Below are 12,278 nucleotides of genomic sequence, written 5' to 3'. Positions count from 1 at the left end.
CTCTGTTTTTGTGCAAATTCTACATCATTCTACATCATGTAGATGGTTTGGGATGAACTCAGGGGGTAATCAACGAGTCCCACAGTGATTGTAGCAGCCCAGTGGTCTTGGTGGCCAAGAGTACGAGTCTGTTCGATTCTGTGCATATACACCAATTCACCGGTTTGTGTTGTTTGAAGCACCAGCGAAGTTTCAATGCTGAGAGAAACGAAGAGACAAAAACAAAGAGCTGTGTGTGTCTGCGTATGTGTGCGGAGATTATAAAGCCAGATTTTGGTATGTCTTCCATTTTTCTCTTCCTGAGCCAAAAAGCTGTCTTCAGAGTTGTATTAAGAAACCTAAAAATTGGCACAATTATCCAACAGATTCTATTCAAAGTTTTGTAATTAAATTATTATTCAAAATTATGCATGAGATAATGTCCAGATTGTCTCAAGCTGCCATAAAGGATATAATAGTTCAAATATTCACTCTAGTGAGCAGAACTTAATTTTACAGACACACCAGTAGAATACAATGCTAAAGTGCATGTTATTCATTCCCTCAACCTATTACAATAATTTCAAACTGCACATTTTTTTAACAAAAATAGTGGTGACAGAATGTCCCAAGCATCCTTACAAACATATGTGGTCAGAAATATGTTTCATTTATATCCATTCATTTTTGTTTTATTACTATTTAAAAAAATCATAGCATTTATTTTCGAAATATTTTCAATTGTCCTTTTCCAAATGGAATTGTAAAAAAGCATCTCTGAAACTATACAGTAAAGTGTGCATGCCATTTTCTGTGCCTCATATATATTATGCACATTTGCTGTGCCCCAAATAGATCTCCCGTAATCATCTTTTGTTCACTCTTATCCAGACCTTAGGCAGTAACCATCCACACAGTGCTAGTGCTGAAAGCAAGACAGTGACAAGTATTCGTCTTTGACCAGGGTAATGCATGAAGTAGTTAATTCTCTTGTTTTCTTTGTATAGATATATAACTGCTTGTTGCACTGCTCACCTGTGACACATCAACTTTCTTGCATCTGTGAGTTAATGCTTCTTGGTTTCTAAGGTAAGGCTTTTCCTTATAAAATGTAAATTTAATATCAGGTTATTGAATTTCCTTGGACATTAAAAAAAATTGATTTTATTGTTGAAATTTGGTTAGTCACACTCATCAAGCTCAGCTCAATTACAGTATCTTTTAGTACGCTTCTTTTTGGTTATGTCATCACCAAAAGTATAATTATTCATGCAGTAGCCAGAATTAAACAGAATCACCAAGTCTTGTATTAATTAGAAAACAAAGAGGTAAGTTAACTATTCTAGTTGTAAATAACCCCATACAATGTTCATGCAAATACGGCTGGATATGGAATTTAAGAAGAAGCCTTTAGTTGTCATACATACTGTACATTACAGTACAGTAAAATTCTTTTCTTTGCATATCCATGCTTTCTAGAGATTTTCTGTTCTAAGGATACTATGTTCTTAAAAATTATAAATTAAAGCAATATAAATAGTTTTAGTTGAAAAGTCAAAGTTGTTGCCAAATTTTTTTTTAAAACAAAATAGCACATATTAATTTGTATGCAGAAAGGGTGTTACTGCTTATATCTCTTAGAGGTGAGTAAGACATCTTTGATCAGAGGCTTCAGTTACACTATGTGCAATTCTGTACTATTCTTAATAAATAAATGCATGTTTCACAGATAAAGATAAAATGTAAAACTGTGTGCATTTCTAAATGTTTTGCAGGCTACTCAATAATACTGTCAGTGCTGATTATTGACTTCCCTGAGAGCTGCTGTTCATTCAGCATGAAGGACGGTGGATTGATTATAGTGAATATACATGTTGAATATTCATCCTAGGAAAGCCTGAAAGCAAGTGCTCCTTTCTCTAGAATAGTTTTATAATTTTAAAATGACCATAACATTATTTAGTTTGATTGCCCAATCCTAATTATTTGCTATGTAGGTGGTGACATCCTGTGACACAAGAAATATGTATCTGCTGGCACTATGATGAGGTAATATGGCAGCAGGAGATCTGTTTTAATTACATCCTCATTGGCTTTTTCTCACATTGATCTGGTGAGGATGCATGTCCATGTGCTGTGCTATGTGGTCACAAGGCAGATATTTCTGAGCTGATCAGGTGCTTCTCTATCGTAGATTAAGTTTTGCCATGAGATCTCATTTTAATTAACAACCTCAAGTTAATAAAACATATAATTTAATCAGGTCACTAATGTGGCCAAGACATTTGCTTTTAAACATTACAGGAAAGTTTTCTTTTTTTACTCTCTTTTGCCAATTGCTCTAATCTGTCTGTTATCGGTTTGTGAATACGGAATCTTGTGTAAATGTTGGTGGGGGTGAACTTGAGTTTTCACATGTTTTACAGCTTGAAAAATGACATTTTAGCAAAAGACATAGTAGTTTTAAAGATTTAAATCAGGGATTGATTTCAAATACTTTGTTAAATTTCTCAACAAGGAAGCTGTTGGGAAAGTTACCATACAAAGGATGTGCCAACACAAGATTACGCAGTGTCACCCAGAAAGGGAGGTGTGACCTGTTCCTCTAAGGGGTTCTATCTAATTGTGTGTTTGTACTTGCCACAATCCTCTCTTGCTTGCTCGTTATGTTTTTAAATCTTTTGCTTTTGTTTTAGTACTTGGGTGACTGCTCTATTCCAATTCCAACTAAAACTCAACCACTCTGGCAAACTGGCTTATATCCTTTTTGATTTTGCACACAATCACTCAAAGCTTGTAAACCTTGAAAATTAGACATGGCTGATTCAAGATTGCTTAAAAAAATGGAAATTTCCACAGATCTTCTCCTTCTTTGGTAGATCTTTGGTAGCAACCTTGTGCCATAACTGCCACAGAATGACTTTATATAGCCAAATTGCATAAATTGTCATCAAGTATGTTCCAGGCAGCAAGTTAACTGTTGCAAACATCCATATACAGCTCTCCATGGTGGTGATAGGCCATGAGGTAATAGTTAGGCTAGAATTGCAAAGGCTCCATAAGACAAGGTAAAAACATTTTAATCCAGAATGGGAAGAGGAATTTCTTTCTATTTTTCAGTTGATGAGCTGAAATCTGAGTTGAAAGCCCAGCAATCACTTTTTACAAAATCTGCTGCTCAAAATAAGGCTGCTGCTGAAGCATAATTTCATGTCACTATTTGCTCAAAAAAGCAATGTACATTACGTCAGGGACTATTTTCAAGGATTTTAAAAACAAAGATGACATTAAAAATGCACTCCATACTGTATATCTTGGCCCTGCATTAGTGACAAAGAGTCACTGTCAGAAGTTTTAAAGATCAAGAGGTCAGTGAATAAATCAGTGAAAAAGTTATTACTGTTCATTAAATGGTAGCAAATGCTGCCAAAGCATAGTGTGTATACATTCCGCCGTAATGTCCCTGATTTTCCAGACTTCGAGAATTATCGTTGTGTGATTCATCAGCAGGTCTTTGCTGGAAAAGTCATGTACTTTTGTCACATAATAATGCCAGTGCTCAGATTTATAAACTTAATACAGCAAAAAAACACTCCAGCATCACTTAGTTAAGGTGTTACTGGATGAGCTTGATGCCAGATAAAAAGACCAGGGGTCGCTAATGTCCCGAGGTTAAGTCGTGGGTAAGTGGAGTGAGATCAAATCCCACTATCACCAAGTTGCCACTACTGGGCCCTTGAGCAAGGCCCTTGACCCCATAGCTGCTCAGTTGTATGAATAAGATGGTTGGAAGTTGCTCTGGATAAGGGAGTCTGCCAAATGCTGTAAATGTTACAATGCTTTATTGACCTTCAACCTTTTTATATTCTGCAAGGAACAAGGAGCCCAAGGAACTTCTAGATTATGTGTGGCTGTTGGGCCTAGTGTTTCTGACAGAGTTGATGGAAAAATGTAATACACTCAACAGTAAACTCCAAGGAGAACACTGACACCTGCCCTACATGATAAGTGCAGTAAATGCATTTAAGTGTAAGCTCAGCGTTCGGATCAAACATTTATAGACACAAGCCAGCATGCTTTCCCAACCTTGAAAAAATCAGCATTTTGTGATCTAGATGTCATGGACTGTATTTCTGCATTTGTTTGAAACCCATTTATTTAAATTGACATGGATATTTGAAAAATGATGAAGCTGAAAGCCAGATCAAGGAACAGTGACTTTTCATCAGAGAGAAGTTCCTATACTCACTAAATGTACAATAAAAAGTGCCTATTTTGGATCCACTTCCCTCTGCAAAATTGTGTTTTTATAGAAGAAAATAATCAAATCAATGTAGCGTACGGAAGCCATCTTTCTGACTTCTACTTTTTAAAGTAGTTTTTCAAATCTGTAATTTTACATGTACTTAATATGTTTTGTTTGAAGTATTGTACTTCGCTACATTTAAAATCATATCCATTACTAAAAAAAAAAAAATCTACAATATATAAAAATAATGCAAGGGGTAAAAAAAATAACACTCCGGAAAATTAGGATGTCAAATTTAAAAAAGAGGATTAAGTAAGATAGGAAAATCAGCGAAACATTCGGATTTGCAAAAAAAAAAAAAAAAAAAAAAAAAGGTGATTTATGTTACTTGTTTTTTGTTATTAATCCAGCTTTGAGCTAGCCCGTACGAAGATGTTGTAATTATAATAATATAGAAATTCTATCAGCCATTCACTACTTTAGAGTAGATCTACTGATGTTTAGATTAGAGTTGAGCATTGCTGTATAAGCAATCACACACTCATGTTGAGAATACAGTGTCCAATCAAAGTCCAGTCAGTACAGGACACGCCACGAGTTCAACAGGTGCACTGACTGTCTGAATTCTGAATCTGTATTTGCGAGTTCTCCAATGATCATAAATGACATTAAGACAGGAGGTTTTTTTTTCGCTGCAAAAGTGCATAACACACATTAGACACAAGTCATGGACTGTAGTGGCATTTTTGCTTGCTTTCTTTGCTACTGAAATAAACACAGATTATTTTCTAATCTGTAAAAATCAGTAAACAAATAAATAAATGGTTCATAGTTTGTTTTATCTATTACATTTTGTTCTACCTAGATTATAATGCTAATAATAAAATTAAAATAAGCAGCTTTGTATAGGGTACTTGTTTCTAGTCAGCGTGCTTCCCATATAAGCAGTGCAGGGACATAGCCGGAGAGCTACAGTGCCTAGCACAGGGACAGCAACACAGCAAAAAGACTTCTTTTAGGGAGATAAAATGTTTTTTTTGTTGTTGCTGTGTACTTGTATCTCTATGCTCTTCCAAACAGGGAGTGTCCTGCAGGTACCAAACTTTCTAGGCATAAATACCTCATGCCATATAATTTGTAAAGGTGTTCCCTCAGATAAATTCAATTAGTTTAAGATTTATATCTCCTTGTCCTTTTTGAAATACTGTACTATAAAATCCCGCCTTGAGTAGATTTGACTTGAGTATAATATTTTATTACTCTTTCCACCTCTTCTGACAGACACTTCACAGACTGCCTCCTACTGGCTGACTCTAGCTATGAGCCAAACTAAAAAGACTCACAGTATTCAGTCAGAGCAATCACACTGACTTAAGTAAATAACATCAGTGCCACAGTTTTGCCTTTTAATGGCATTGTGAAAAGTGATGCTACATTAGATGGGACATAGTACTGCACTTATAGTATTGTGACATTTTCATGCTTGCGTAAATTTTTAAGTTTTGCACCAAAGCATCAATGTAACTCTAATATAATAAAAATACTTAATAAAAGTCCTCAAACTGGAAATACAGCCTAGTCGGTCTTTTTTTTGTTATTTATTTGATTGGTTGAACTAGCCTTCAATCAAGGCTGAGGTCAGCGTTCTTGGGGTTACAAAAGCACAACTTTGCCTTTACCTTAACTTTGCTGTGGAGAAGGTACAGAACACTATTGCCCCTTACCACACTTGATGCATGCAGCATTAACTTGTACCTTGCTTATGCTACATTGTGTGTTTAGTTCTTACTATTGATTCACTTCCCCCTTCCTCTCTTCCAGTTTTATTTTCTTAACAGTCCTTTTTTTTTAAACTGAGCCCTTTTTCTTCTTTTACTTGCGATCAGCTTTATTAGCCTGTCTTCTGCACAGTACTGACAGATTTTTCTTCAGTAGGGTCTGCACAGATAACTTCTTTAGTGGACTCCAATGTATTTTTATTGTGTCTGGCAAGTCAGTTCTGAATGCACTCAGGGGTCACAACTGGGCGAACTCCGGTCCGAACCCGGACCGCAATATAGGTCTAGCCAGACCTTTTCACATAATGAAATAAATATATGGCAAATGCTATTTTCTATTAAAATCTAATTTATATCTGGCACATTAAGGTCACCTCAGTAAAGCCGCTACTACAGTTACCATGCTCACTGTTGCTACAATCAGACGTGTAGTTGTGCGTGAAGTGAAGACAGCAGAGAGCGATGCGCAAACAGATTCAACTTTCAGTGAGTGAAAAACAATGCCTTTCTCAAAAATAAAAAAGTTGACGATTAAAGCCGAATTTTTCGAGATGAATAGGTGGAAAAATACGCATTTATTCTTCCTGCATAGAGCTGTGTGACTCATTTGCTGGCATCCGTTGCGGTTGTCAAAAGTGGAAACAGTAAAATCCGTTACAAAACTAAATGTAGACACTTTGTAAAAATTTACACTCAGCTGATGATATTTTACCAATGCAATGTGAAGCATAGAAGAGAGCAATGTTACACATTAGATACATTTAGCTAGGTAGAGACAATAAGTGTGGAGTTTACTTTTTTTTTTTCTTTTTTTAACTAGTAAGGTCATTACTTATGATCTGTAATCTCAGTTCAGCAAAAATAAAAGCACTTTAGCTTTTTTCCTTTTATTTTTTCATTTATAATGTGTCCAATAAAAATGTCTACAATAATTTCTTTAGTATGGCAAAAAGCATTAATTCATGTTTTAAGGTAAATAATTGTCCGGCTGGCAAGGAGGGTTCAAATATAGTTAAAGTTAAAGATAGTTAAACTTAATATGTGTCTTTTGCATTTTTTAAGTACATGTGTATACATAAATAACCTGAATTAGGGTTTTATATAGTTATAATAAACAAAACATCTATTTTAAATAATAATGAAAATAAATCTGAATAATCGAATAATAATAATTGAAAATTAGAAAAAAATATAATAATTATATATATATATATATATATATATATATATATATATATATATATATATATATATATATATATATATATATATATAGCAGCCCTAATTTATATCTTGAAAAGATGATACCAATGCAAAGTAAAGTTCAGCGACAGTTCACCATTCCTTGTGCTGCTTCTGAAACATTTGCTTGTTTAGCCTTTACTTGCTCATTGACAGCTTCAGTCATTTAATTGCCATCTTTTCAAACATTGCACTTCCCTTCCATTCATCTTGGGGTGTCTCTTGCTGGCCGCAAGCATCTTTATTGTCTGATGCACTTGGCCTTCACTAATGCAGAAGTGAAATCTACACAGGTAAAGTTGTTATAAGGTTGTATAAAAGAATGTAAAAGTTTATTTCTTATAAGTTCCTTTTATAGTATGCTATTATTGTTCCTTATCCTTGTCTATCCCTGATGAGCAAGCCAGTGGTGACTGTGGCAAGCAAAAACTCCCTGAGATGGTAAGAGGAAGAAACCTTGAGAGGAACCAGACTCAAAAGGGAACCCAGATCTGAAGACCACAAATTTAGTCACAACACGAAGGCTAAGATTGTTTTTTCAGATGTTTATTCTATTTATGTACATAGTCTAAATACATAGAGACCAACAACATACACCATAGAGCCAATTAAAAAGAGGACAAATAAAAAAAACATCAGTCACATGTTCAGGTACATGAAAAACAGACAACTCACAAATAAACACAAAATACCTCCACATACCACTTTTGCCTGCTTGTGAGCTAAGGAGGGTGGTTGTAGCTTAAGCTTAGTGATGTATAATCATAGAAAGAAATACCTTAAACTTGATATCATTAATATGGTTTTTCACACGGCTGATAAAGCAGAGAGTGGCGTACAAAGGCACAAGGGAAGTAAAATAAGATGTAACCAAAAACACTTAAAAAGGATAAAGCACCAGATGAATGCAGAGATCACACTAAGCATTATGAAATATAGAAATAAACAGATTAATTGTAGCTTAAATAATAAGCATTTAGGACACAAGCACCTAGTAAGAAATAGACCTTATAGACACAAGATTTTATGACAGAAAAATACAGTGCGGACCTTTAAAGAAATTGGAAAATGGGAGCATTTCTTTGCCAAAGCTGTATCTGATTATGATTTAGCTCCAAAACAAGAAAGGAAGCAATCAGGATATTGTTGGCAAATCCAGCAAAAATGGAATTAATTAAACTCCAGGAGTTAATGTATTGCTTGATAGAAATAGAGAACAGATTGTGTAGTGTGGTTTGTACTATATTGTACTATAATTAGAGATATGATATACCTTTATTCGTCTATTCTCTAATTTCTTCTAATATAGAGCAAAACATGAAACCTTTTTATAGGATTGTTCTGGAAAATATTGGGTAATTAAAACAGTGAACTGATCTACAATCAACAAAATAAAAAAAATAGTGGAATTTGTTTAGGTAGGAGTAAGTACAGGAAAGATCATGTCATAGGGCTAATGCCTAATCCATACTAGCTCCATACTTTTAGTTGGGCGTTTTAAGGAAGGATTTGGACTGTAGTTAATGTCAACAGTCTGCTACACTGACTCAGGAATACAGTTCGCTTCTGATCATCATCACTGTACCCCGCAACATTGTATATCTGCTTCAAATGGACATTCGGTGCAACCCAGATGAGGATGGGTTCCCTCTTGAGTCTGGTTCCTCTCAAGGTTTCTTCCTTATGCCATCTCGGGGAGTTTTTCCTTGCCACAGTTGCTCATCAGGGACAAACGAACTTACAAAGAACATATTTACTTTTAATCGCCACATTATCTGTGTAAAGCTGCTTTGAGACAATGTTCATTGTTAAAAGCGCTATACAAATAAAAATGAATTGAATTAAAAAAGTTGCCTTTTGCCTTGATTGTTGTTAGCTTCATAGGCTAGCCTATGTCGGTGGTGTGTGATAGCCAGGAACTTATCCACCAGTGGTAGATTGAAAAAGCTGTGCAATGACAGCAAATAGGTTGATAGGCTGAAAATGGCACACAATAAGAAGAAAAAAATATTGATTATGTCACCAAATTATGCTCAAGTAATTAGACTGTTTCGCAAATGTAAGAAGAAAGTACAGATATTTGTGTCAAAGAATTTAATGAGTGAAAGTTAAAAGTTGTCTGAAACATAAATAGTGAAGAAAAGTACTAATAACAGGAAATTTTACTCACAAAGTATTTGTTCTTCATTACTTCCCACCAGTGCAAATTACCATGGTTGTGCAAGATCTTTAATTCTCAAATTCTTAGTTGCATGAAATAAAGGCAAATTAAGTGGATTAGTTTTTATTGAATGTTTAAAGTATATTACTGGAATGTATGATACTTGGGTTCCCTGGTGGTCTAGTGGTTAGGATGCAGCGCTCTCACCGCTGTGGTCCGGGTTCGATCCCCGTCCCCAGCCACTCTTAGTGCCGGTCCCAAGCCTGGATAAATGGGGGGAAAAAAGTTGTGTTAGGAAGGGCATCCAGTGTAAAAACATGTGCCCAATCAAACATGCGGATGGTCCGCTGTGGTGGGTGGTCTCCCTAAAGGGAGAAGCCGAAAAAAAGTTTACTGGAATGTATGATACTTGCCTTTGCTGTGAAAGTGCCTGATAAAAATAACAGGATTTATATAATGAATCATCACGTAAGGGGGTCCCACAGGGCTCTTGATGTGGGGGAACAATAACACATGCTTTGCCAAGTTATTTTCATATGGTTATAAAAGTGGTCATTAATAATTCATGGAACATTTTTATGACAGATAGTTAGAGACAAAAAGACAGACAAAAGCATTGAGGCACCTTAACTTTCCAGCAATATACGTTTTTTTTCCCCAAACTGTTTCCACAATGTTGGAGGCACAGAATTGTATAGGGTGTCAATGATACCTTTGTGTAGTAAATTGTGTTGTTATTAAGCACCTCAATAAAAAAGTGAATAGGTGAATGTTGAAATATAACACATTATAGTATGCTTCAAAGGACCAGGGTAAAAATTTGCATCAAGGTATTCCACCACTGCATGTAAAGCTCAGTGCGCAAAGAGAGACAGGGAGGTATAAAAACAAACATTACAATTATGATAAAACAGGAGGTAAAAAATTTAAAATACAAAACAAAAACAAAACCACAAGCTGGTTGTGATGGAGTGATTCATTCTCATTAATTGTAATTGTATCAAGCAAGATTATAATTTTCACATTTATATGCCAGTTTAGAGATTGTCATTTCATTTGTCTCTCTTATTCTCTATCTTGACAGAATGGACTATGATTATTATAACAGCAGTGAAAGAAGTAGACGCAATAAAGACGATGATGGTGGGATGTCCTGTTCTAATGCACCTGTTATTGTAGAGTAATATATTAACATATACTGCATATACCTTGTATTCCATTCCAACGTAATAACATTGGCTAAACAAGCTGTCAAATGCTAAAATCATACAATTTTGATACAAGTACATAATCAAAGTTTTTTTTTTTACGTTTTCCATTTCATTTTAAACCATGAGACCTCCCAACAATCTTTGACCTACATTTTCTCAAGTGGGTCGTGGGAGTTTAGCAGATGTCTTCATACATTCATATACATATTACAAATGTATGAACTCAAAAAATGTTTTATCTAAAAACAGACTAATTAAAGCTTAATGTCCGGTTTGGTATTTATGGGCTATTTTTCACAATAAAATTCTTCTGGTCAGGATTACAAGAAGAGTCTATCCTGGAAACACTTTGCATGAAACAGGTTTAAAACCTGGATATGATTAACTTTCACATTAATATATTTATTCATGCCTTTGATTAGGCCTTCCATAATGATGATAATGTTGTTTTAAAGTTTTTATAAACCTTAACAAGTATTTATAAACATTAAAGTTTCCTTTACTTTATAAACATTCATATTATGTTAAGAAACATTGGGAATAAAAAAGTCTACACTGTATTACTACAGTTTTTTTAGTAATATAAAATAAAATGCAAATTGAATTCACATATACAAGAATCCCCAGCACGGAAAGCAGGTTTGTACATTTAAAGTAATACATTGGGTCAACATCGCATTTATGGTTACTTCCCCTCTCATGTCTCAGACCATCAGTCTGTTTACACTGGTGTTCCAATGCCCAGAGGTTACAAAAAGAAGCGGCGCCAACGCAGACACACATCACGGCATGACAACAGGAGTCATGAAAGGCATCACTGTGATTGTCAGGAGCAAGTGGAACATTATGATCAATACAATGAAGGACATGATTCAAATGAACAGCTGTCAGATGCACACTTCAACAGTAAGTTTAATGCTTTATTTTTCAGAAATGTTCTTTTTTTTATTATAAATTAAATTATACATTGACATTTAAATGCTTTGTATTGTCACTTGATGTTAAATGCATGTTCTTATGAGGTGACAAGACTATCAAATCTATGTCAGTCATGTGTCTATGTGTCAAATTACCCAATTAAAATCCATTTTGGATTTCACTGAGTTCCAACATTTTACAAATCATGGTCCATACAATATCTCTTGCAAATGACTGACTTGACTGTTAAAAAAGTCAAAAGCAAAGCTGTCACACTGTCCTCATACATGCCCTGCTCCTGCACCACCCTCACATACACACACCTGACTTCCTCATACAATAATGCAGATTATCTATCTATCTATCTATCTATCTATCTATCTATCTATCTATCTATCTATCTATCTATCTATCTATCTATCTATCTATCTATCTATCTATCTATCTATCTATCTATCTATCTATCTATATACAGTACAGACCAAAAGTTTGGACACACCTTCTCATTCAAAGAGTTTTCTTTATTTTCATGACTATGAAAATTGTAGAGTCACACTGAAGGCATATATATATATATATATATATATATATATATATATATATATATATATATATATATATATATATATATATACAGGAGTGCAGAATTATTAGGCAAATGAGTATTTTGACCACATCATCCTCGTTATGCATGTTGTCTTACTCCAAGCTGTATAGGCTGGAAAGCCTACTACCAATTA

General features: G+C 34.6%; 1 protein-coding gene across 8 annotated transcripts in view; it reads left to right on the top strand.

Annotated features, from left to right (window-relative positions):
• The first annotated feature begins 141 nt into the window (after positions 1-141).
• slc4a5b (solute carrier family 4 member 5b) overlaps positions 142-12,278 on the top strand; it is a 56,459-nt gene continuing 44,322 nt past the window's right edge. For 6 of the 8 annotated variants that reach the window (XR_006927332.1, XM_046861376.1, XM_046861381.1 and 3 more), the window contains exons 1-3: positions 879-1,068; positions 10,494-10,552; positions 11,329-11,526. Coding sequence is in view for 7 of the 8 variants with exons in the window: in XM_046861376.1 (XP_046717332.1) it covers positions 10,495-10,552; positions 11,329-11,526 (256 nt within the window). In the remaining variant the exon portion in view is untranslated. Of the gene's footprint in view, positions 277-878; positions 1,069-10,493; positions 10,553-11,328; positions 11,527-12,278 lie in introns of those variants that run through there. The other 2 variants (XM_046861374.1, XM_046861375.1) reach the window with 2 other exon arrangements.

Source organism: Silurus meridionalis, chromosome 11 (assembly GCF_014805685.1).
Source record: "Silurus meridionalis isolate SWU-2019-XX chromosome 11, ASM1480568v1, whole genome shotgun sequence".
Classification (NCBI taxonomy): Eukaryota; Metazoa; Chordata; class Actinopteri; order Siluriformes; family Siluridae; genus Silurus; species Silurus meridionalis.
This window is presented reverse-complemented; position numbering and strand designations above follow the sequence as displayed.